The sequence below is a fragment of the Schistocerca cancellata genome, chromosome 1, assembly GCF_023864275.1.
Source record: "Schistocerca cancellata isolate TAMUIC-IGC-003103 chromosome 1, iqSchCanc2.1, whole genome shotgun sequence".
NCBI lineage: Eukaryota > Metazoa > Arthropoda > Insecta > Orthoptera > Acrididae > Schistocerca > Schistocerca cancellata.
Window position 1 is genome coordinate 1,254,801,030 of NC_064626.1, and position 27,611 is coordinate 1,254,828,640.

At 44.4% G+C, this 27,611-nt stretch overlaps 1 protein-coding gene across 1 annotated transcript in view; it reads right to left on the reverse strand.

Annotated features, from left to right (window-relative positions):
- Positions 1-27,611, reverse strand: part of LOC126143911 (Down syndrome cell adhesion molecule-like protein Dscam2) — a 493,502-nt gene that overhangs the window by 249,057 nt on the left and 216,834 nt on the right. Inside the window, exon 5 of the mRNA XM_049915460.1 lies at positions 22,987-23,138. Coding sequence (XP_049771417.1) covers positions 22,987-23,138 — 152 coding nt within the window. The remainder of the gene's footprint in view (positions 1-22,986; positions 23,139-27,611) is intronic.

The following is a 27,611-nucleotide window of genomic DNA, read 5'->3' on the forward strand; positions in this document are numbered from 1 at the left end:
GAGGACGATTGCTCAAACCCCCGTCTGGCGATCCCTAAATCGTTTGAGGCAAATACCGGGATGGTTCCTTTGAAAGGGCACTGCCAATTTCCTCCCCCATCCTTCCCTATTCCGATGGGACCGACGACTTCGCTGTTTGGTCCCCTCCCCCAAACCAACCAACTAACCAACCAGCCAGTGCCAGTATCCAGGATATCAAGAACGAATTACGACAGTTGTGGGCCAGCTTGCCTCAGAAGAGGACATCCGTCCCAACCGCGTCTGTGCAAGCACCCAGGCTAGAGGGGATCCAATATCATACTGTTCATAATGCCAAGTTCTTTGACTCGATTTTTTAATCACCGAAATAACATCACATACCCTCTGAGCCCAGTAAGCTTCATTTCGTTTCTTCATTCCTTTCTGGATGCTTCACTTTTTTATCCGTTGGTATACTGGGCATGACTCCACTGGAAGTGGTAGCCTGAAAGCACCTAACTCATTGTGGCTCATGCTGGATACGAAAATACTGGTTTTCTGCTAGTTCAACTTCGAATATCGTGGTTGTTAGAGTTCTCTCCTGTCATAGTTCCATTCGGGGATCAACGGCGCTATGTCAAGCAGAAATTAGTTAACCTAGTGCGCTCATCAGAAGAAGGCTACATTATTGTTATTGATAATGCCAGCTATTATTCATTATTCCACGCATGTTTACAAACCTCCATCATCGAGCTGACGTAAGACGGACATTGTGGATCAGAAAAAGGGTGTTCAGCTTTCTCCTGCTGAAACTAAGGATAAACTTTTATCCAAGTTAGGGATAAGAAGTGCAGAGAAGGTCTATGAACGGGGCTACATTGCAAAGAAAATGGTACATGAAGTTGTGCGACGTCCGTCGTACCATTGCCAATATAATCCCACTGAGTTGATATGAGCTCAGGTTAAACGTGATGTGGCAGAAAGGAACGTTGTTTTTAGGTTCGCCAATGTTGAACGGCTTATGTACACATCTCTAGATCGATTTATGAAACAAGATTGGACTATATGAGTGAAATATTTGGAGAAGTTGTGCGAAAAAATGATAAGCAATACATTGGGGTGCTGCTGTGGAACCACAGTCATTAAACTTGAATCACAATCAGAGGATGAACAAATTTAGGTATCTATAAAGTCTTAAACAACATTCTGCATTTAGCTGCTTCAACTAGCGCAGTTATTAAAGCTGCTACCTTACTGCACGTGTTTCTATTCTTATAGGATGTACTGTGAATAATTTCCAAGTGCTACCATGTTTCTTATGTCTGAACGTGCAGGACTCAATAGCGATTTTGGTAAGCAGTCATTGAATTGTTGCAAAAAGTCTCAATTCATACATCATCTGTAAAATTACGATCGTTTTTCACGTATATCCATTTGTGATTTAAAGGGACTGCAGTTTCATGTACACTTTTCTACAGCTTATATCGGTATTTTAGGTGATGTGTACATTCATGAAGAGTCTGTGACCGAACAGTTGCAAGTATAATATTTTCGGTAAGTGGGAAATGTTCCCTGTTCTATTAAGGCAAGCTGAAGGAGCAAGAACTGTGGCAGCGGCAAGCGATCATTGTTCTCTACCACGCACGGAGTCTCTCGTAAATAAATAGTTTTAATAGGTGAGATGACATAATAACGTCTAGGGTGTCATCAAAATTAATTTTGTAAATTTCTTAGCAATTTTCTCGCTGGAAGTTCCTACGAGGTCTAATATAACGCAGATTCATCAGTGACGGCATTTTTAGTAGCACAGAAGCGAGACAATTTCACACCTCTTCTACGATTTTATTTTTATCTCACAAATATATTTGTGTCTGCACAATGAACTACTTCTTGCGCACATCTGTAATTTTTGAGAATGTTCACATGTTTTCTCCCACGAAATATGCAATTTATTGTGTTCCTGGCTTCTTCCATAGACTGAAGCAAAAATTCTTTTTCTTTGGAGATTTCTTATAACGTTAGTTTTTTTTTTTCGTAGCAATTAGTAAGAATATTCCTTTAGAAAGTACTGTGTCATATTACAGACAAAAAACAGAAATGTCTAATACATTTATGGAATTTTTGCTAACATTTTAAATTGTCGCTAAAAGGCAATGCTGTAAGTAGGTCAGTTGACCTTGACCCGCCTAGATCGTTATGACACACACACGAGTGCGGGCGCCAGCCTGCCTCTCTCCCTTCCCATACACAAACACAGATACATCATGTTAAGAATACTTTAATGTGGGGCACAAAAAATTAAACATAATGTCGGGTGAACCAGAACTCCACCGACAAACTTTCAGAGGTGGTAGTATGGGCCAAAACAAGACAATAATAGCCGCGCGGGGTAGCCGCGATGTCTTGGCCATCTTGTCACGGTCCGCGCGGCTGCCCCCGTCGGAGGTTCGAGGCCTCCATTGGGCATGGATGTGTGTGTGTGTGTGTGTGTGTGTGTGTGTGTGTGTGTGTGTGTGTGTCGTCCTTGCGTAAGTTAGTTTATGTTAGATTAAAGTGTGAAAGCTTAGGGAACGATGACCTCAGAAGTTTGGTCCCATAAGACCTTACCACAAGAAAATAATACCTAGTAAACATGGGCTGTAAAATGCATACCTTAAGCGCTATGAGCATTTGTTCACTTTAGTTCCTGTGAGATGCATCTCTTCTACTGAACGCTCTTTGCTTTCCATATTTTGAGAGGTGGTGGTGTGTACTAAAACACGAAAAAAAAGTCCAGTAAATATGAGCTCTAAAGTGTATGTCTTAAGAGCAATGAGTATTTGTTCATCTTCGCTACTGTGAAACACATCTCTTCCGCTGGACGAGTGCTCATAGCTCTTAAGGTATGCATCTTAGACACCATGTCTCGTTTTGGTCCTTACTGCCTTCTCCCAAAGTGTGGAAGGCAAAGAGCTAGGACCTATGAGAGATTTGTTTCGCAGTATTAAGACAAACAAGTGCCCATAACTCTTAAGGTTTGCATTTTAAAGCCTATGGTTCAAATGACTCTGAGCACTATGGGACTTAACTTCTGAGGTCATCTGTCCCCTAGAACTTGGAACTACTTAAACCTAACTAACCTAAGGACATCACACACATCCATGCCCGAGGCAGGATTCGAACCTGCGACGGTAGCGGTCGCGCGGTTCCAGACTGTAGCGCCTAGAACCGCTCGGCCACCCCGGCCGGTACTTAAAGCCTATGTTTACTAGGCATTTTGTTATTGTTTTGGTCCACGCTACCATCTCTGAAAGCTTACCGGTTGAGTTCTTGTACGACCTGTATAATTTGACTAGTGAATAAATATCTGAGTATGAGCTTGCATATCATCTGTTGCTAACAAAGTCGTAACACTAGTGGGTGATTGTGGGTCACATTTTATTAGACCCTATAGTAAACTAGTTGTTTCTTATGATCGCAGAGAACAGCTACTAATACGGTTAGTGTCCCTCTCCAAAAACACTCGTACGGGGTGATCCAGTCCAGTGTAATGGATGAAGATGCTGCTTAAACCTTCTGTGGTTATTCAATAAAATTTTTCTGGGTGTGTGACCGCATGTTTAAAATTCTCTGAAGCGTTGATCACTATTGCAAATAGCCTTTCTCAGGGAGTTTTTGCAAATTGCTGAATAAGAGAACTTTTGGATCTTAAGCGGAAGAGGCTGTTACCGTAATGATTAGATTAGATTAGATTAGATTTTCGTTCCATAGATCCGTACTGAGGAGATCCTCGTGGATGTGGAACATGTCGATGTTTTTAAAACTGAAATAACAATACTAATAGTATGAATATATACAGTACATCATTTGTTTCTATTAAAAAATTCGTCAATAGAGGAAAAGGAGTTGGCCACTAGTAAGTCTTTCAGGCTCCTTTTAAACTGATTTTTATTTGTAACTAAATTTTTTATGTTTGCTGGCAAATTATTGAAGATGAGTGTTCCTGAGTAGTGGACCCCTTTTTGAACTAAAGTAAATGGTTTTAAGTCATTGTGCAGATCAGTTTTGTTCCTGGTATTGTATGTATGAACTGAGCTGTTTGTTGGAAAAAGAGATATATTATTTAGGACAAATTTCATTAAGGAGTAAATATACTGATAGGTAGTAGTTAGTATACCCAGTTCTTTGAAGAGGTTTCTACAGGACGTCCGTGAATTTACTCCACAAATAATACGTATTACACGCTTTTGGAAAACTTTTGTTTGACTTGAAGAGTTACCCCAAGATATGATACCATATGACATTATGGAATGAAAGTATGCAAAGTATGCAAGCTTTTTCATTTTTATGTCGCCTATGTCTGCTAACACTCGAATTGCAAATACGGATTTGTTAAGGCGTTTCTGCAGTTCTGTGGTGTGCTCCTCCCAACTGAATTTATTATCAAGTTGTAATTCCAGGAATTTGAGACTGTCAACCTCTTCTATCTGCTCTTCTTCATACTTTATGCATATGCTGGGTGGAGACCTCTTACAGGTTCTGAGTTGCGTATAGCGAGTCTTTTCGAAGTTTAATGTCAGTGAGTTGGCTTTAAACCATTTATTAATATCCATGAAAATATCATTATCAGTAATCTTATTGGGTATTCAGAATGAGGGGAAGGGATGTTAGACGTCCTTATTCGTATCTGCATTAATTCTTTTCATTGGTGAAGATAGACATTCTTAATGGTGTTTGCGTAATTGCTTGCCTCTGCTGAAAATAGGCGAATGAGAAACGGAGTGCAGCTGTGACGTAGCGCTGTTTACTTGCTGCCCAGTGCCGGCTGAGGCACGTCGGTGCTGTGTGTACCTGCGGCCGCTGTGGTCCCCCGCTCGCCTGTGTGTGTGTTGCTTCACACGAGCCGCCTCTCCGTACTGTTGTTACTGCCGGCAGCCGTGACATGAGGCGTCATTTCACGGACTGCGCGGCCCCTCCCGCCGGAGATTCTAGTCCTCCGTCGGGCATGGGTATGTGTGTGTCGTTCTTAGCATAAGTTACTTTAAGGTACGAGGGCAGTTCAATAAGTAATGCAACACATTTTTTTCTGAAACAGGGGTTGTTTTATTCAGCATTGAAATACATCAGGTTATTCCCCAATCTTTTAGCTACACAACACTATTTTTCAACGTAATCTCCATTCAATGCTACGGCCTTACGCCACCTTGAAATGAGGGCCTGTATGCCTGCACGGTACCATTCCACTGGTCGATGTCGGAGCCAACGTCGTACTGCATCAATAACTTCTTCGTCATCCGCGTAGTGCCTCCCACGGATTGCGTCCTTCATTGGGCCAAACATATGGAAATCCGACGGTGCGAGATCGGGGCTGTAGGGTGCATGAGGAAGAACAGTCCACTGAAGTTTTGTGAGCTCCTCTCGGGTGCGAAGACTTGTGTGAGGTCTTGCGTTGTCATGAAGAAGGAGAAGTTCGTTCAGATTTTTGTGCCTACGAACACGCTGAAGTCGTTTCTTCAATTTCTGAAGAGTAGCACAATACACTTCAGAGTTGATCGTTTGACCATGGGGAAGGACATCGAACAGAATAACCGCTTCAGCGTCCCAGAAGTTTGTAACCATGACTTTACCGGCTGAGGGTATGGCTTTAAACTTTTTCTTGGTAGGGGAGTGGGTATGGCGCCACTCCATTGATTGCCGTTTTGTTTCAGGTTCGAAGTGATGAACCCATGTTTCATCGCCTGTAACAATCTTTGACAAGAAATTGTCACCCTCAGCCACATGACGAGCAAGCAATTCTCCTTCACTCTTTGTGGTGTTCAGTTAGACAACGAGGGACCCAGCGGGAACAAACCTTTGAATATCCCAACTGGTGAACAATTGTGACAGCACTACCAACAGAGATGTCAAGTTGAGCACTGAGTTGTTTGATGGTGATCCGTCGATCCTCTCGAACGAGTCTGTTCGCACGCTCCGCCATTGCAGGAGTCACAGCTGTGCACGGCCGGCCCGCACGCGGGAGCTCAGACAGTCTTGCTTGACTTTGCGGCGATGATGACACACGCTTTGCCCAACGACTCACCGTGCTTTTGTCCTCTGCCAGATCACCGTAGACATTCTGCAAGCGCCTATGAATATCTGAGATGCCCTGGTTTTTCGCCAAAAGAAACTCGATCACTGCCCGTTGTTTGCAACGCACATCCGTTATAGACGCCATTTTAACAGCTCCGTATAGCGCTGCCACCTGTCGGAAGTCAATGAAACTATACGAGACGAAGCGGGAATGTTTGAAAATATTCCACAAGAAATTTCTGGTTTTTTCAACCAAAATTGGCCGAGAAAAAAAAAGTGTTGCATTACTTATTGAACTGCCCTCGTATTTTAAGTAATGTGTAAGTCTAGGGACCGTTGACTTCAGAAGTTTGGTCCCTTAGGAATTCACACACATTTGAAAATTTGAAAGTCTGTACCCGTCCTCTCTATTCATTTTGGAGACCCGCTTGCCTATTTCTATTGCCCCTCTAAACCTCCTCCTGAAGGTAAGAGACTGTTCCGCCAGTACGCGGATTTCCCTACATTCTGTTCACCGCACTCATCCTGGTGTTCGGACACCGCTCACTTGGTGTGTTTTCTTTGTCGGACATACCTTTCACGTATCATGTCATTTCTGGGAACCCAGAATCTACTCTGTAGGAATCAACATGGATTCCGGAAACAGCGATCGTGTGAGACCCAACTCGCTTTATTTGTTCATGAGACCGAGGAAATATTAGATACAGGCTCCCAGGTAGATGCCATTTTCCTTGACTTCCGGAAGGCGTTCGATACAGTTCCGCACTGTCGGCTGATAAAATAAGTAAGAGCCTACGGAGTATCAGACAAGCTGTGTGGCTGGATTGAAGAGTTTTTAGCAAACAGAACACAGCATGTTGTTCTCAATGGAGAGGCGTCTACAGACGTTAAAGTAACCTCTGGCATGCCACAGGGGAGTGTTGTGGGGCCATTACTTTTCACAATATATATAAATGACCTTGTAGGTAGTGTCGGAAGTTGCATGCGGCTTTTCGCGGATGATGCTGTAGTATACAGAGAAGTTGCAGCATTAGAAAATTGTAGCGAAATGCAGGAAGATCTGCAGCGGATAGGCACTTGGTGCAGGGAGTGGCAACTGACCCTTAACATAGACAAATGTAATGTATTGCGAATACACAGAAAGAAGGAACCTTTATTGTATGATTATATGGTAGCGGAACAAACACTGGTAGCAGTTACTTCTGTAAAATATCTGGGAGTATGCGTACGGAACGATTTGAAGTGGAATGATCATATAAAATTAATTGTTGGTAAGGCGCGTGCCAGGTTGAGATTCATTGGGAGAGTCCTTAGAAAATGTAGTCTATCAACAAAGGAGGTGGCTTACAAAACACTCGTTCGACCTATACTTGAGTATTGCTCATCAGTGTGGGATCTGTACCAGGTCGGGTTGACAGATGAGATAGAGAAGATCCAAAGAAGAGCGGCGCGTTTCGTCACAGGGTTATTTGAAAAGCGTGATAGCGTTACGGAGATGTTTAACAAACTCAAATAGCAGACTCTGCAAGAGAGGCGCTCTGCATCACGGTGTAGCTTGCTCGCTAGGTTTCGAGAGGGTGCGTTTCTGGATGAGGTATCGAATATATTGCTTCCCCCTACTTATACCTCCCGAGGAGATCACGAATGTAAAATTAGAGAGTTTCGAGCGCGCACGGTGGCTTTCCGGCAGTCGTTCTTCCCGCGAACCATACGCGACTGGAACATAAAGGGAGATAATGACAGTGGCACGTAAAGTGCCCTCCGCCACACACCGTTGGGTGGCTTGCGGAGTATAAATGTAGATGTAGATGAAGATATCCGTGTGCTGATCAGCCATCCCGTCTCGGCTTCATACACTAGTCCACACTCGCAGCCGATGTACATTCTAGAAGCATGTAGCTGCATACTGCATCTTTCGTTGAGCCAAGAACATTTTTTATTCTGTTGCTGCTTCTAAAAAGATCTTAATACCTGATCGTCGGGGAATTTTGCCCATGCGTTCCGTGACCCCTGAACGTACGGTAGTAGGGCGACAAGTTGCGGTTCCGTCTTCACTTCACTCTGGCCTTCACCCTTTGTCGCCATACTTTGTATCTATCATATCATGCCATAACCATTGACTTCTCAGGTTTTGCAGTTCGGCCTTCATATTCTCTCCATCGCTAATCCTGTGGGTCCTCTTGGCTAAAATATGCAGGGCGAATTTCTTCTGTGTAGAGTGAAGAAGGGAGGAGGCATGTAGGTACTTGTCTGAGCTGGTGGGCTTCCTACATACCCTGTGGCCAAGTTTGGCGTCAGGTTTCGGTAAAGGTCAACGTCGATGGAAGTCAACACCCTCATTATTTCCTATCTCCATAGTGAATTAGATTTTCCTATGATGCTGATTGAGATGTTGGTGGATATTCTTTAGCTCTTCTTCTCGTGTGGCCAGATAACAAAGGTGTCGTGAACATAGCGAACATTGTGCGGACTGGAGTGCTGTTTCTACAAATGCTTCTGTGAAGATATCTGCTGCAATAGGCGAGAGAGGGGAACCCATGGCTACATCGTCTGTCGGTTCAAAGAATTTCTCTTTCCGTCTGAAACAGGTGATCGTTAAACAGTGGCGCACTAGCTGGCAGACACCAGGTGCCGTACGCTCCTCTGTGATGTTTACGGTATCTGACGCTGGTACATTTGTGAATAAAGACTTCACGTCGAAGTTGACCATCAGGACAGCAGCCGAGACACACTTCTCTCTCAGAAGAGCTACAGAATAGGAGGCCTCAACATATGATTCTGCGTGGCTCACCAAATGTCGAAGCTTCGAAGCCAGTTCTTTCCCTAGACTGTAAGTCGGTGAATGAATGCTATTCACAATGGCCGTACAAAGAAGCCTCTTTGTGAACCTTTGGTACACTGCATATCCTTGATGCCTGTCGAATACTATACATTGACATTGACAATGCGGTCATATATCGAGAGGAATTTTATTAACTGTAACAACGGCTATGGAAGCTGTGACGAAGCAATCTGCGATAATTTCAATTCGCCTCTTGTTTTGCCATCTGCCTCCTTAAATACGTTTTGTTACTTTTGGCTGATTACTATTAACATACGTGAGCTTAATCTGCATTTTCATAAAAGAGAAAGATTGGCCCTCAGTTTTAAAGTAAATAAAAATAGATCTAATTTTGTGCTTAGTTTTATGTATGTAATTGATTTTCTAATTTATTGTGACTATTCCTAGTTAGTATCGTTTATTATAGGGTGAAATCAATGATTAATTCGTTACTTAAATTCTATTCTTGACATTTAAACAAATATTAATTCTGTACTAATTGTAAAAATTTGAAAGTCGAAGTATAGTAAATTTAAAATATCTACACTCCCGGAAATGGAAAAAGTACACATTGACACCGGTGTGTCAGACCCACCATACTTGCTCCGGACACTGCGAGAGGGCTGTACAAGCAATGATCACACGCACGGCACAGCAGACACACCAGGAACCGCGGTGTTGGCCGTCGAATGGCGCTAGCTGCGCAGCATTTGTGCACCGCCGCCGTCAGTGTCAGCCAGTTTGCCGTGGCATACGGAGCTCCATCGCAGTCTTTAACACTGGTAGCATGCCGCAACAGCGTGGACGTGAACCGCCAGTTTGCCGTGGCATACGGAGCTCCATCGCAGTCTTTAACACTGGTAGCATGCCGCAACAGCGTGGACGTGAACCGTATGTGCAGTTGACGGACTTTGAGCGAGGGCGTATAGTGGGCATGCGGGAGGCCGGGTGGACGTACCGCCGAATTGCTCAACACGTGGGGCGTGAGGTCTCCACAGTACATCGATGTTGTCGCCAGTGGTCGGCGGAAAGTGCACGTGCCCGTCGACCTGGGACCGGACTGCAGCGACGCACGGATGCACGCCAAGACCGTAGGATCCTCCGCAGTGCCGTAGGGGACCGCACCGCCACTTCCCAGCAAATTAGGGACACTGTTGCTCCTGGGGTATCGGCAAGGACCATTCGCAACCGTCTCCATGAAGCTGGGCTACGGTCCCGCACACCGTTAGGCCGTCTTCCGCTCACGCCCCAACATCGTGCAGCCCGCCTCCAGTGGTGTCGCGACAGGCGTGAATGGAGGGACGAATGGAGACGTGTCGTCTTCAGCGATGAGAGTCGCTTCTGCCTTGGTGCCAATGATGGTCGTATGCGTGTTTGGCGCCGTGCAGGTGAGCGCCACAATCAGGACTGCATACGACCGAGGCACACAGGGCCAACACCCGGCATCATGGTGTGGGGAGCGATCTCCTACACTGGCCGTACACCACTGGTGATCGTCGAGGGGACACTGAATAGTGCACGGTACATCCAAACCGTCATCGAACCCATCGTTCTACCATTCCTAGACCGGCAAGGGAACTTGCTGTTCCAACAGGACAATGCACGTCCGCATGTATCCCGTGCCACCCAACGTGCTCTAGAAGGTGTAAGTCAACTACTCTGGCCAGCAAGATCTCCGGATCTGTCCCCCATTGAGCATGTTTGGGACTGGATGAAGCGTCGTCTCACGCGGTCTGCACGTCCAGCACGAACGCTGGTCCAACTGAGGCGCCAGGTGGAAATGGCATGGCAAGCCGTTCCACAGGACTACATCCAGCATCTCTATGAGCGTCTCTATGGGAGAATAGCAGCCTGCATTGCTGCGAAAGGTGGATATACACTGTACTAGTGCCGACATTGTGCATGCTCTGTTGCCTGTGTCTATGTGCCTGTGGTTCTGTCAGTGTGATAATGTGATGTATCTGACCCCAGGAATGTGTCAATAAAGTTTCCCCTTCCTGGTACAATGAATTCACGGTGTTCTTATTTCAATTTCCAGGAGTGTATTTAGCTCTATTCAAAAACATGTTAGCAAAACCAACCCTTCATTAATTCCAAAGTAAGTAACAGTTTTGTCAAAACTATTGTTCGCGTTATATTTGTTAATTTTACGCTTCAGACAAATAATTGGGCCTAACTCTTGCAGCAGAAGAAACTCTTAAAAAGAAACAATTTTTCGATGTATTCAGTCAAATTAATGAGTTAAGTATTAATTGTAATTTCTGTAAATTTAACTTTGAACGATGTGTAGTTTCAGCACCTATTATTGTGATGATATACACTCCTGGAAATGGAAAAAAGAACACATTGACACCGGTGTGTCAGACCCACCATACTTGCTCCGGACACTGCGAGAGGGCTGTACAAGCAATGATCACACGCACGGCACAGCGGACACACCAGGAACCACGGTGTTGGCCGTCGAATGGCGCTAGCTGCTCAGCATTTGTGCACCGCCGCCGTCAGTGCCAGCCAGTTTGCCGTGGCATACGGAGCTCCATCGCAGTCTTTAACACTGGTAGCATGCCACGACAGCGTGGACGTGAACCGTATGTGCAGTTGACGGACTTTGAGCGAGGGCGTATAGTGGGCATGCGGGAGGCCGGGTGGACGTACCGCCGAATTGCTCAACACGTGGGGCGTGAGGTCTCCACAGTACATCGATGTTGTCGCCAGTGGTCGGCGGAAGGTGCACGTGCCCGTCGACCTGGGACCGGACCGCAGCGACGCACGGATGCACGCCAAGACCGTAGGATCCTACGCAGTGCCGTATGGGACCGCACCGCCACTTCCCAGCAAATTAGGGACACTGTTGCTCCTGGGGTATCGGCGAGGACCATTCGCAACCGTCTCCATGAAGCTGGGCTACGGTCCCGCACACCGTTAGGCCGTCTTCCGCTCACGCCCCAACATCGTGCAGCCCGCCTCCAGTGGTGTCGCGACAGGCGTGAATGGAGGGACTAATGGAGACGTGTCGTCTTCAGCGATGAGAGTCGCTTCTGCCTTGGTGTCAATGATGGTCGTATGCGTGTTTGGCGCCGTGCAGGTGAGCGCCACAATCAGGACTGCATACGACCGAGGCACACAGGGCCAACACCCGGCATCATGGTGTGGGGAGCGATCTCCTACACTGGCCGTACACCACTGGTGATCGTCGTGGGGACACTGAATAGTGCACGGTACATCCAAACCGTCATCGAACCCATCGTTCTACCATTCCTAGACCGGCAAGGGAACTTGCTGTTCCAACAGGACAATGCACGTCCGCATGTATCCCGTGCCACCCAACGTGCTCTAGAAGGTGTAAGTCAACTACCCTGGCCAGCAAGATCTCCGGATCTGTCCCCCATTGAGCATGTTTGGGACTGGATGAAGCGGCGTCTCACGCGGTCTGCACGTCCAGCACGAACACTGGTCCAACTGAGGCGCCAGGTGGAAATGGCATGGCAAGCCGTTGCACAGGACTACATCCAGCATCTCTACGATCGTCTCCATGGGAGAATAGCAGCCTGCATTGCTGCGAAAGGTGGATATACACTGTACTAGTGCCGACATTGTGCATGCTCTGTTGCCTGTGTCTATGTGCCTGTGGTTCTGTCAGTGTGATCATGTGATGTATCTGACCCCAGGAATGTGTCAATAAAGTTTCCCCTTCCTGGGACAATGAATTCACGGTGTTCTTATTTCAATTTCCAGGAGTGTATAAGGGTCCGATTTTTGGTCACGACACAGTCAGTTCACGGCCGAGTTTCAGACGACTAACCTGTGTTGGTTAGAATAACAACAATGCTACAAATTAACTGCGGAACAAGTGTTAAACAATTAGGCCGTGTGTAAAAACAGTGACAGTGTCGGCTCCATACGTACCTGATTATTCTTCAAGAACTTTGAACTTTGTGTTTAGGTTTTACTGCACATACATTTTAAACAGTAAATTATTCGCCTGCAGACTATTAATGAGGCTTATCGCAAGGCAAAAAATAGTGCACTGGCCATATAACTGTGTATTATTGGGGGTTTGTGAACACTGAAATTAAAGTACTGTAAAACGTAACTGTGCATCTATCGGCTACATCATTTAAAGTAGTTTAAATCCACAACCCATTTTTCACCCAGTGTAGCAACGCAGTGCGAAGACATCGAGGACAGTCAACAAACATCAATCGACGAAGAGATAAACACAGCAGGTGGAAATGCCACAAAGTCTCCGCTTACGTGCAACCAACCTGTATGGGTAGGAAGTCTACGAAAGTATCCGGCAGCTCGAAACTCTGCGGCTAAAATAAGGTAAACTGGCGAATGATCTTCTCTTCTTGAAGTTATGCAGGGACACTAGTGTAGTGCCAAAATTCTTATGGCTGACGTCCCACATAAAATCTAACAAGATGAAGAATATTTGTGTACAAGCCAGCGATGTTTTGTTGCGGGAAAGGGTACGCCACATTCATTTAGAGTCGATAGAAACGACAGAAAACTGTGGGAACCGAACCTCTTTCTGACTAGAAAATCGATATGGAATACTGGGAAAGGTCGACATGTTAACTTTTCAACAAGCCACAATATCGAGCGATAGTACCGCCATCCGTCAGATGAAGTAGTACGACAAATTGCAGCAGAAGACGGTGGAGAAGTGGCTGATATCGGACATTCGACAGACGGTGGTTAACCTCTCCAGTGACATCTCAAGCGGTGCAGCCACAGAAATTCTGGCCAAATGAATAAATTTCACAATCGCACCGAAACGCGTTGCGAAAGAAGACATCATCGAATCTGCTGAGGCTTCGGTTCCTCCCCTACCACAAGCTGAGTCGGAGAACATCCGGCAAGAAACGGTGCAACTCGTGACTCACGCAGAGCCTCTGAACAGCTCCTACTTAGTAGAAATACGAGCAGACAAGGGAAATGCCATCGTTGTATTGGATACCTGGATACGACAGATAACAAACGAATGATCTCCTGAGTGAACCAATTTATAAGACAGTTAAGGCAGATTCGACAGCCAACATAATCAAATAGATTTCAGCACTGCTAAAGGAAACTAGAATGGACTTCGACAGAGACAGAAGACTCATCCCACAAGTTCCACAGGCACGGCGTACCGAAGCTCCATTGTGAATAGCATTAATTCACTGACCTACAGTCCAGCGTAAGAACTGTCTCCGAAGCTTCTATATCTGGTGACACACACACTCATACGTTGAGGACGCCACCCATTTTGTAGCACTTTTAAAAGAGAAGTGTATCTAGGCTGCTGACCTGATGGTCAGCTTCGACGTGAAGTCTTTATTCACACATGTATCAGTGTCAGATTCCGTGAACGTACGGCACGCGGTGTGTGCGAGCTAGTTCAAAATGGCTCTGAGTACTATGAGACTTAACTTCTGAGGTCATCAGTCCCATAGAACTTAGAACTACTTAAACCTAACTAACCTAAGGACATCACAAACATCCACGCCCCAGGCAGGATTCGAACCTGCGACCGTAGCGGTCGCGCGGTTCCAGACTGAAGCGCCTAGAACCGCTCGGCCACAGCGGCCGGCAATCCAATTTATTATGGAGATAGAGAAGTATGGAGTACTGACTACCATCGACGCGGAAGTTTACCGAAACCTTGATGGTAAACTTGACCAGAGAGTATACAGAAATCCCGCTAGCACAGACAGGTACCTATATGTCTCCCCTCTCTTTCACCTTACCCAAAGCCGGCCGGTGTGGCCGTGCGGTTCTCGGCGCTTCAGTCTGGAACCGCATGACCCCGGTCGCACGTTCGAATCCTGCCTCTGGTGTGGATGTGTGTGATGTCCTTAGGTTAGTTAGGTTTAAGTAGTTCTAAGTTCTAGGGGACTTATGGCCACAGATCTTAAGTCCCAGAGTGCTCAGAACCATTTGAACCATTTTGAACCTTGTTGTTGTTGTTGTGGTCTTCAGTCCTGAGACTGGTTTGATGCAGCTCTCCATGCTACTCTATCCTGTGCAAGCTTCTTCATCTCCCAGTACCTACTGCAACCTACATCCTTCTGAATCTGCTTAGTGTATTCATCTCTTGGTCTCCCTCTACGATTTTTACCCTCCACGCTGCCCTCCAATACTAAATTGGTGATCCCTTGATGCCTCAGAACATGTCCTACCAACCGATCCCTTCCTCTGGTCAAGTTGTGCCACAAACTTCTCTTTTCCCCAATCCTATTCAATACTTCCTCATTAGTTATGTGATCTACCCATCTAATCTTCAGCATTATTCTGTACCACCACATTTCAAAAGCTTCTATTCTCTTCTTGTCCAAACTATTTACCGTCCATGTTTCACTTCCATACATGGCTACACTCCATACAAATACTTTCAGAAATGACTTCCTGACACTTAAATCAATACTCGATGTTAACAAATTTCTCTTCTTCAGAAACGCTTTCCTTGCCATTGCCTGTCTACATTTTATATCCTCTGTACTTCGACCATCATCAGTTATTTTGCTCCCCAAATAGCAAAACTCCTTTACTACTTTAAGTGTCTCATTTCCTAATCTAATACCCTCAGCATGACCCGACTTAATTCGACTACATTCCATTATCCTCGTTTTGCTTTTGTTGATGTTCATCTTATATCCTCCCTTCAAGACACCATCCATTCCGTTCAACTGCTCTTCCAAGTCCTTTGCTGTCTCTGACAGAATTACAATGTCATCGGCGAACCTCAAAGTTTTTATTTCTTCTCCATGGATTTTAATACCTACTCCAAATTTTTCTTTTGTTTCCTTTACTGCTTGCTCAATATAGAGATTGAATAACATCGGGGAGAGGCTACAACCCTGTCTTACTCCCTTCCCAACCACTGCTTCCCTTTCATGTCCCTCGACTCTTATAACTGCCATCTGGTTTGTGTACAAATTGTAAATAGCCTTTCGCTCCCTGTATTTTACCCCTGCCACCTTTAGAATTTGAAAGAGGATATTCCAGTCAACATTGTCAAAAGCTTTCTCTAAGTCTACAAATGCTACAAACGTAGGTTTGCCTTTCCTTAATCTTTCTTCTAAGATAAGTCGTAAGGTCAGTATTGCCTCACGTGTTCCAGTATTTTGAACCTTACGCAAAAGAAATCGGCCCTGTATACTTTAACCAAGAGGATACTTTAACCAAGAGGACGCTCGGGATTAGTGATGAAGAAGAACGTCTGAAGGCTGAAGTGCAAAACACAAATCCATTTATTAGGCCAATGTTTATCGCATGAAATTATAGATAAAAGCTATAACGACAAAGGATGAAGGCAATAGGGAAGCGCAGAAGGAAGCGCAAAGTATCGTCCTACTAACATATGTTCAAGGGGTCACTGAACGTGTGGGTGAAATTCCCCGACCAGCAGGTACCAAGCTGGTTTTTCCAAGCAGCAACAGAGTAAACATGTTCTTGGTTCAACGGAAGATGCAATTGGCAAGCCACTTGCTGCTGGAGTTTACGAAATTGGCTGTGAGTGTGTACTAGTGTATGTAGGCGAGACGGAATGGCCGATGAGCACAGGGATATCTGTACATGGAAGACATATCTGACTAGGACAACACACCAAGTCAGAGGTGACAGAATTCCAGGATGAGTGTCTTGGCTGCCAGCAGTAACAGCACTACGGAACGGCCTCTCATGGGAAGCAACACACACGGGCGCGCGGAAGCCCACAGCGGCTGCAGGTACACAGAGCACTGGAATGCCTCGGCCGGCTCTAGACAGCAAGTAAACAACGTTACGTCAGAGCTGCAGGCCGTTTCCACCAGTGGCAAACAATAACGCAAGCACCAAACAAGAACATCTATTTTTAGGAATGAAAAGAAATAATGCAAACAGCAACAGCACCCCTTCTCCTCGTCCTCAATACCCCATAAGATTACAGTAACAGCCTCTTCCGCCAGTATACAGGGTGTCCCAGCTATCTTGTCCACCCAAAATATCTCTGGAACAATAACAGATATTGGAAAACGACTTTCACCGGTATCAATGTAGGGCTGGGGCCCATGAATGTACATATTTGGAAACTACGGTATATTGATAATTTTCACTTATGGACCGTCTGACAGCAACTGAATAAACTGATTGACAGTCGGCAACAGAAACCAAAACATTGCATTAAAACAAGCGTTCAGTGCATAGTGCTGTGGAATGTGATAAAACAGCAAATTGGCGCTCATAGAAAGAAGAACAACACCAAAAATGCAACAGGAGCGTAATATGTAAGAAACTGTCTACGCAACCTGCCACTGATGATGCCGTGCAGAAAATAAAGGCGAAACGCGTATGGCACTAAAATTGTGTTTTATTCAGTTGCTGTCAGACGATCCATAAGTGAAAATTATCAATATACCGTAGTATTACGCGCAACTGAGGAGGACAGGACCACAAAAGTTGAAGATATTTGGAAACATTCTAAAACGAAAGCATATGTGTTTTTTAACACAAACTTATGTTTTTTTAAATGGACCTCCTATATTTTTTCTTCAGCAATCCATAGCATGACAAAGCACATACACAATGGCGTTGATTGCACCGCAATATTCCCATTACATCCCGAGATATTGAGACGCGAAGTTGACGCTTGAAACACCCGACATGCGCTGCTAGCGCACGTCCTGAGGCTCAGGCGTGAACCCCATGCTGCCCGTAATCGCGATGTGATTGACATGCGTAATCACACCTCCATACTTATCAAGAGGTCCGAAACAACGGTAAAACTTTTAGTCCACTTGCTCGTTTCACTAAAAACATCAACATGAATTTTACTACTACGAGTGAATGATTAAGTGTCACTTGCGCTAGATCTACAGTAAAGTAAAGTTTTAACGTTGAACGGCATTACCTTTTTTAGTAACGGATTAGCGATAAGCGAAGTTAACTTTGTGACTAACGTTGCGGTACAAAGATATGTTACAGAACCGCATCACCCCTAGCCTATGGGATAAATACCTGCTGGAATGTACGACGTTAATGCAGGATGACAGCAGACCGTATTATTCGTTTCGGACCTCTTGATAAGTATGGAAGTGTGATTACGCATGTCAATCACATCGCGATTACGGGCAGCATGGGGTTCACGCCTGAGCCTCAGGACGTGCGCTAGCAGATCACGTCGGGTGTTTCAAGCGTCAACTTCGCGTCTTAATATCTCGGGATGTAATGGGAATATTGCGATGCAATCAACGCCATTGTGTATGTGCTTTGTCATGCTAGGATTGCTGAAGAAAAAATATAGGAGGTCCATTTAAAAAACATGTTGTTGTTGTGGTCTTCAGTCCTGAGACTGGTTTGATGCAGCTCTCCATGCTACTCTATCCTGTGCAAGCTTCTTCATCTCCCAGTACCTACTGCAACCTACATCCTTCTGAATCTGCTTAGTGTATTGATCTCTTGGTCTCCCTCTACGATTTTTACCCTCCACGCTGCCCTCCAATGCTAAATTTGTGATCCCTCGATGCCTCAGAACATGTCCTACCAACCGATCCCTTCTTCTAGTCAAGTTGTGCCACAAACTTCTCTTCTCCCCAATCCTATTCAATACCTCCTCATTAATTACGTGATCTACCCACCTTATCTTCAGCATTCTTCTGTAGCACCACATTTCGAAAGCTTCTATTCTCTTCTTGTCCAAACTAGTTATCGTCCATGTTTCACTACCATACATGGCTACACTCCATACAAATACTTTCAGAAACGACTTCCTGACACCTAAATCTATATTCGATGTTAACAAATTTCTCTTCTTGAGAAACGCTTTCCTTGCCATTGCCAGTCTACATTTTATATCCTCTCTACTTCGACCATCATCGGTTATTTTACTCCCTAAATAGCAAAACTCCTTTACTACTTTAAGTGTCTCATTTCCTAATCTAATTCCCTCAGCATCACCCGACTTAATTCGACTACATTCCATTATCCTCGTTTTGCTTTTGTTGATGTTCATCTTATATCCTCTTTTCAAGACACTGTCCATTCCGTTCAACTGCTCTTCCAAGTCCTTTGCTGTCTCTGACAGAATTACAATGTCATCGGCGAACCTCAAAGTTTTTACTTCTTCTCCATGAATTTTAATACCTACTCCAAATTTTTCTTTTGTTTCCTTTACTGCTTGCTCAATATACAGATTGAATAACATCGGGGAGAGGCTACAACCCTGTCTCACTCCCTTCCCAACCGCTGCTTCCCTCTCATGTCCCTCGACTCTTATAACTGCCACCTGGTTTCTGTACAAATTGTAAATAGCCTTTCGCTCCCTGTATTTTACCCCTGCCGCCTTCAGAATTTGAAAGAGAGTATTCCAGTCAACATTGTCAAAAGCTTTCTCTAAGTCTACAAATGCTAGAAACGTAGGTTTGCCTTTTCTTAATCTTTCTTCCAAGATAAGTCGTAAGGTCAGTATTGCCTCACGTGTTCCAACATTTCTACGGAATCCAAACTGATCTTCTCCGAGGTCGGCTTCTACCAGTTTTTCCATTCGTCTGTAAAGAATTCGCGTTAGTATTTTGCAGCTGTGACTTATTAAACTGATAGTTCGGTAACTTTCACATCTGTCAACACCTGCTTTCTTTGGGATTGGAATTATTATATTCTTCTTAAAGTCTGAGGGTATTTCGCCTGTCTCATACATCGTGCTCACCAGATGGTAGAGTTTTGTCATGACTGGCTCTCCTGAGGCCACCAGTAGTTCTAATGGAATGTTGTCTACTCCCGGGGCCTTGTTTTGACTCAGGTCTTTCAGTGCTCTGTCAAACTCTTCACGCAGTATCTTATCTCCCATTTCATCTTCATCTACATCCTCTTCCATTTCCATAATATTGTCCTCAAGTACATCGCCCTTGTATAAACCCTCTATATACTCCTTCCACCTTTCTGCTTTCCCTTCTTTGCTTAGAACTGGGTTGCCATCTGAGCTCTTGATATTCATACAAGTGGTTCTCTTCTCTCCAAAGGTCTCTTTAATTTTCCTGTAGGCAGTATCTATCTTACCCCTAGTGAGACAAGCCTCTACATCCTTACATTTGTCCTCTAGCCATCCCTGCTTAGCCATTTTGCACTTCCTGTCAATTTCATTTTTGAGACGTTTGTATTCCTTTTTGCCTGCTTCATTTACTGCATTTTTATATTTTCTCCTTTCATCAATTAAATTCAATATTTCTTCTGTTACCCAAGGATTTCTATTAGCCCGCGTCTTTTTACCTACTTGATCGTCTGCTGCCTTCACCACTTCATCCCTCAGAGCTACCCATTCTTCTTCTACTGTATTTCTTTCCCCCATTCCTGTCAATTGTTCCCTAATGCTCTCCCTGAAACTCTCTACAACCTCTGGTTCTTTCAGTTTATCCAGGTCCCATCTCCTTAAATTCCCACCTTTTTGCAGTTTCTTCAGTTTCAATCTGCAGTTCATAACCAATAGATTGTGGTCAGAATCTACATCTGCCCCAGGAAATGTCTTACAATTTAAAACCTGGTTCCTAAATCTCTGTCTTACCATTATATAATCTATCTGAAACCTGTCAGTATCTCCAGGCTTCTTCCATGTATACAGCCTCCTTTCATGATTCTTGAACCAAGTGTTAGCTATGATTAATTTATGCTCTGTGCAAAATTCTACAAGGCGGCTTCCTCTTTCATTCCTTCCCCCCAATCCATATTCACCTACTATGTTTCCTTCTCTCCCTTTTCCTACTGACGAATTCCAGTCACCCATGACTATTAAATTTTCGTCTCCCTTCACTACCTGAATAATTTCTTTTATCTCGTCATACATTTCATCTATTTCTTCATCATCTGCAGAGCTAGTTGGCATATAAACTTGTACTACTGTAGTAGGCATGGGCTTTGTGTCTATCTTGGCCACAATAATGCGTTCACTATGCTGTTTGTAGTAGCTAACCCGCACTCCTATTTTTTTATTCATTATTAAACCTACTCCTGCATTACCCCTATTTGATTTTGTATTTATAACCCTGTAATCACCTGACCAAAAGTCTTGTTCCTCCTGCCACCGAACTTCACTAATTCCCACTATATCTAACTTTAACCTATCCATCTCCCTTTTTAAATTTTCTAACCTACCTGCCCGATTAAGTGATCTGACATTCCACGCTCCGATCCGTAGAACGCCAGTTTTCTTTCTCCTGATAACGACGTCCTCTTGAGTAGTCCCCGCCCGGAGATCCGAATGGGGGACTATTTTACCTCCGGAATATTTTACCCAAGAGGACGCCATCATCATTTAATCATACAGTAGAGCTGCATGCCCTCGGGAAAAATTACGGCCGTAGTTTCCCCTTGCTTTCAGCCGTTCGCAGTACCAGCACAGCAATGCCGTTTTGGTTATTGTTACAAGGCCAGATCAGTCAATCATCCAGACTATTGCCCTTGCAACTACTGAAAAGGCTGCTTCCCCTCTTCAGGAATCATAAGGTTGTGTTAAGAAACACATATGCTTTCGTTTTAGAATGTTTCCAAATATGTACATTCATGGGCCCCAGCCCTACATTGATACCGGTGAAAGTCGTTTTCCAATAGCTGTTATTGTTCCAGAGATATTTTAGTTGGACAAGATAGCTGGGACACCCTGTGTAAGATCCAAAAGTTTTCTCATCCAACAGTTAGCAAAAACGCTCTGAGGAATTCCTTTTGCAATAGTCAGCGAAACGTCGGAGAATTTTATACATTGACATACCACAAGAATTTTATTAACTGTGAAAATGGCCGCAGTAGCTTACGCTTACATTCCTGTGATTAAGCTGGGGGCGGAACATCGACAAGAGAAACTTCTTTCGATACACGTCACAGCCGTACGACGGTCGTGATGCAATGTACAGTAGTGTTTCTGCATACTGTTATCCCTTGTATTGGTGTTCCAATTGTATCTGCCTTAAGTCTGCAAACGCTGGCGTAGGTCTGGCTGGAACCTCGTCATATTTCTCATTCCCATTGCACACTGCCTCCTTCAAGAATTCGATTCCCTCTCGTCACATCTTTATCCACATTTCAACAGTCCTTTTATCACAGTAGTATACTTCTTCCATCATTTCCGCTAATTTTTGTGACAAATATTCGCTGGTGTTGTTGGTTACATGGTTCTTTGTGTGCATCAATTCATGTTGCGGATATGGTTTCTGTCTTCTATCTTTGTTAGTGTGTCTTCTGTCTTTCAACGGGTAATGTAATAATTACAGCAATTTAGAACTTATTCTTCACAGTAAGAGAAGTATCAGGAGCCCACGTTGTAACTGTTCTCAGTGCATGTACTTTATGAACATATGGGGCACAGTTTTTGTGTAACAGTAAAAATATAATGAAAATATCCACGGGTGTCCTGCCGGTCTATAGTGTCCAACGGGCACAATAATTCGGCGATCATACATGTCGCCATCATCAGGTGAACTGACGGACTGAGCTCCTGTGAACGTGCCGGCACGGAGATCCGTACGCTATGGCTGCTCAGAGGGAACTGGGTTCGGTCGCGGCGGCGGCCGATTTTAATACCCTCCGCCCGCGGCGCGCTCCCTCCGCCGTCCGTGGAATCACAGTAAAAATATATTTTTGCAAAGGGAGATGGCATTTTTAAGCCCCTGAAGTGTCTGACACAGGATCTACCAATCACGCCAAAAAGTATCAGAAAACATGTTAAATATTTATCAGTTTGCCTTTCTGTACATAACTCTGCTTAAGCTTAGTTCTCATCTTTGCTTTTTAATGAGATCCAGAGAAAAATCTTTCTTTCTTTCTGTTCAATGACTACATTACTTAGGTTAGATTCCCATTTACAAAGACGATAGGTCTTTAGAATTTATCTGGACGGTAGCAAAGAGGAGAAGGTGGTTATAAAAATGTCCCGAAGTCTCAGGCGCCGCTACTGGTGGATACAAAGTTTTGAGGATGGTTCATGAGTTGTGGTTTGGTAGCTCAGCCAGTGGACCACTGGCACGCAAAAGGCAAAGGTCCCAGGTTCGATTCCCGGTTCCGTACACAGTTTTAATCTGCCAGGAAGTTTCAAATCGGCGTGCTCTCCGCTGCAGAGTGGGACCTCATTTCGGAAACTCTAATGGCTCCCAGAATGAAACATAAACATGTCATATTTCTCCTTTGTTTGTGAGAAATCTAAACATACTCACCGTAAATATTGAGCCTGGCCTCGTAGGACACGGCACCCATTGAGTTGCTGGCCTTGCACGTGTACAAGCCGCCATCCTGTATGCGCACCGACGAGATGTTCACGTGACTGATGACGTCACCAGCTTGATCCACGTACTGGCCAATCGTGTACCTGTGACACAGGAGAAAGCAAGTGAATGGGCAAAGTGGAAAAGTAGCTCACCTATTGCCAAGAAATTTGAGAAACAAATAATTATCTTTCAACGTACTGACCCATTTACGGTCTGGCTCTGTGTCAGTCAGTAGCTGGAAGAAACGCAATGCTAACTGTACAGCACATTGACGCTGCTCTGCAGCTTACTCTTCCCGATTTACCAGACACTGGTGGAAGATAGTACTTGCGGTCGAGCCTCCTAATACTTAAAACTAGTGAAAGGACACATACCATCTGGCCAAAACTGTCCGAAAACCCTACGTCTTTATGATGGCTTTAACTCTACTGGGGACACTTTCACTGACAAGGGAACCTCCCCATCGCACCCGCCTCAGATTTAGTTAGAAGTTGGCACAGTGGATAGGCCTTGAAAAACTGAACACAGATCAATCGAGAAAACAGGAAGAAGTTGTGTGGAACTATCAAAAACATAAACAAAATATACAAACTGAGTAGTCCATCCGCAAGGTAGACAACATCAAGGAGAGTGTGAGCTCACGAGTGCCGTGGTCCCGTGGTTAGCGTGAGCAGCTGCGGAATGAGAAGTCCTTGGTTCAAGTCTTCCCTCGAGTGAAAAGTTTAATTTTTTATTTTCAGACAATTATCAAAGTTCAGGCACTCACACATAATCAACTTCGCTCTCCAGAATTCCAGAACATGTTCAGATTTGCTTGGACATATGCAGGATTTGACGGTCTACACACAGGAAATTTGAAAACGTTAAAAACATGTTTTGACAGAGCAAAGGGAAAACTGTGCGACTGTGAAACTGTTGCATTCATTTGTTGCCGTTTATGTGACAAACTCTTATGTTTTCATCACTTTTTGGGAGTGATTATCACATCCACTAGAAAACCTAAATTGGGCAAGGTGGAAGAATCTTGTTACCCATTCGCCAAGTGTACAAGTTAGGTGGGTCGACTACATATCCCTGTCATGTGACGTACATGCCGTTACCAGTGTCGCATAGAATATATCAGACGTGTTTTCCTGTGGAGGAATCGGTTGACCTATCACCTTACAACCAAATATTTTCGGTTCCCATTGGAGAGGGACGTCCTTTCGTATACTAGTCGCACAGTTTTGCAGTGTGGTCGCAAAACACAGACACTAAACTTATTACAGTGAACAGGGACGTCAATGAACGATTGGATAGATCATAACTTTGCGAAAATAAAGAAAGTAAAATTTTCGCTCGAGGGAAGATTTGAACCGAGGACCTCTCATTCCGCGGCTGCTCACGCTAACCACGGGACCACGGCGCTCCTCAGCTTACGTTCTCCTTGATGTTGCATATCTTGCACATAGACTACTCAGTTTGTATATTTTGCTTATTTTTTCATAGTTCCACACAACTTCTTCCTGTTTTCTCGATTGATCTGTGTTCAGTTTTTCAAGGCCTATCCACTGTGCCAACTTATAACTAAATCTGAGGGGGGTGCGATGGGGAGGTTCGCTTGTGAGGTGTCTGAATGGGTGTTGAGGAATGGCAGTCCATTGTAGTTCAAGAACCGAAGCAAGCGAAGGAACCGATGTTGGATGCTGCGGTCTGGATTGAAATCGTCGTCTTATCCAAGAGGTGATCCTTTAGGCTCATGTAGGGAGTCTAGACAGGCCGGTCCATTTCAGAGGTAAAACTGTCTACAAACGATCTCATAGATGCTGCTTGACGACAGATGGCATGATCATGCTGATGCAGTCATCGTCTAAGAATTGTTCCTCTGTTGTACATAATACAAAACGTTTTAAAATGGGTTCATATCCTTCCACATTTAGCATGTTATTAAGCGCAGCGAGGGGGTCACACCCTAAACGCGAAAACACCGCCTCCCCACCCATATCGTATCACCATATCATCCGCACTTCACTGTTGGCACTACACATGATGGCAGGTAACTTTCTCCGAGCATGTGCCAAATCCAAACCCTTCCTCCGGATTGCCCCAGGCCACAGCGTGATTCATCACTGCAAATGACTCGTTTCCAGCCATCCACTGCCCAGTGGCATCGCTCTTTACACTACCTCAAGCGGCGCTTAGCACCGACAATAGAATGTTTGGCTTTTAAGGGGCTGCTCGCCCTTTATATTCCGTGCTTTTCAACTCCCTACGTACAATTACTGTGTTGGCTGGACATCTGGCAGCAGTCTGAAAGTCTTGAAGGATTCCTTCCGCTGGTTTCATGCGAGTGTCTGCAACCACCCTCCGCTGTGCTCGACGATCCCCTTCCGACAATGCATGGCGTTTGCCTGGTCTCGGTTTACTTGTGGTTGTTCTTCTGCGTTTCCACTTCACTGTCACATCACCAGAAGTCCACTTGGCCAGCTGTGGAAGGTCTGGAATGGCTCTGATGGATTTATTACTCAGGTGACACCCAGTGACCAGTCCACCTTAGAAGTTACTATTCTCTTCTCCATTACCCATTCTGCTGTCTACTGACAACACCATACTGCTCCCCTCCTTCAATACTGGCGGGTTCGACTCTCATCATACCTAGTGACCAATTTCGTATCACAAAAGGGTTTCCAGATAATGTAGCTCAAAGAAGAGAGAAATGTTATAAAAATTTCTGTACTGGGTGAACATTCATTTATTCGATACCATCAAACAGATTTTTCCCTGGATGGAGATTTACAATGTCCTCAGATGCTGAAGTAGAGACCGTAGCAGATGCACTATGTGATCAAAAGTATCCGGACACCTGGCTGAAAATGACTTACAAATTCGTGGCGCTCTCCACTGGTAATGCTGGTATTCATTATGGTGTTGGCCCACCCTTAAGCCGTCGGCACACGGACCGTGCTGTCGAACGTTAACGTTGAGCGTGCCGAGTTCAACGTGCTGCTGAACGCTCAGGAATGATGCGACTTGTGCATACGGTACGTGGGCTCCAACGTGGTATACGCGATCGTAACGCACTCCAGCGGCAGTTGAGGGATGTTTCTAGGTCGTAAATCACACTGTTTACTCAACGGGCGCGCGTAAAATTCCCACGTTAGCTCTATTAAAACGCACATTTCCTCCATCGTCCACGAAAATGAAAGTACCATGACCAATCAATAAGGGCACAGGCTTATAAAAGTTCCATTACAAACAGTGCGGTACAAATTTGGAATACTTCTCCGCATAAGATAAACATTATTTCATCATTCGCACATTTTATTAAAACCCCAAGGTCAGTCTTACTTTATCACTGTTCCTACCCAATAGCAGAATCTTTGCAACATGTCAATCACGAAGCGTAAAAGAAAAAGGAGCAAAATATCTTTATACAAGTAGCGCAAGCTGTCCTGTAGATTAAGCCAATCGAACAAAGTCACCCCTGAAAAAAAGGTGAACTTAAATTTACATAACATTAAATATCATAGTATATACTTATATTAAACTAATAATAAAGTATCAGAACCTAATACAAACGCTAATGTTAGAAAATAAAATCTAGCAGTGTCAGGACGAGAACCTCCGCCCCAACTGCCAAAGCATTACGTAATAGTGACGCTACTCAGTACGCTAATCCAACAACACCAATAAATTTCGCAAGTAATCAAAGTATCTTACCCGTTGCAGAAAACCTTATCGTAGATATGTTACTAATTGAAATTAAATTATAACAAATTATACGAAGAACAATGCGTTTTGGGTGGATCTTCCGTGTGTCGTTGTTGTTGTTGTAGTCTTCAGTCCTGAGACCGGTTTGATGCAGCTCTCCATGCTGCCCTATCCTGTGCAAGCTTCTTCATCTCCCAGTACTTACTGCAACCCACATCCTTCTGAATCTGGTTAGTGTATTCATCTCTTGGTCTCCCTCTACGATTTTTACCCTCCATGCTGCCCTCCAATGCTAAATTTGTGATCCCTTGATGCCTCAGAACATGCCCTACTAACCGGTCCCTTCTTTTTGTCAAGTTGTGCCACATACTCCTCTTCTCCCCAATTCTATTCAATACTTCATCATTAGTTATGTGATCTGCCCATCTAATCTTCAGCATTCTTCTGTAGCACCACATTTCGAAAGCTTCTATTCTCTTCTTGTCTAAACTATTTATCGTCCATGTTTCACTTCCATACATGGCTACACTCCGTACAAATACTTTCGGAAACCACTTCCTGACACTTAAATCTATACTCGATGTTAACAAATTTCTCTTCTTCAGGAACGCTTTCCTTGCCATTGTCAGTCTACATTTTATATCCTCTCTACTTCGACCATCATCAGTTATTTTGCTCCCCAAATAGCAAAACTCCTTTACTACTTTAAGTGTCTCATTTTCTAATCTAATTCCCTCAGCATCACCCGACTTAATTCGACTACATTCCATTATCCTCGTTTTGCTTTTGTTGATGTTCATTTTATATCCTCCTTTCAAGACATTGTCCATTCCGTTCAACTGCTCTTCCAAGTCCTTTGCTGTCTCTGATAGAATTACAATGTC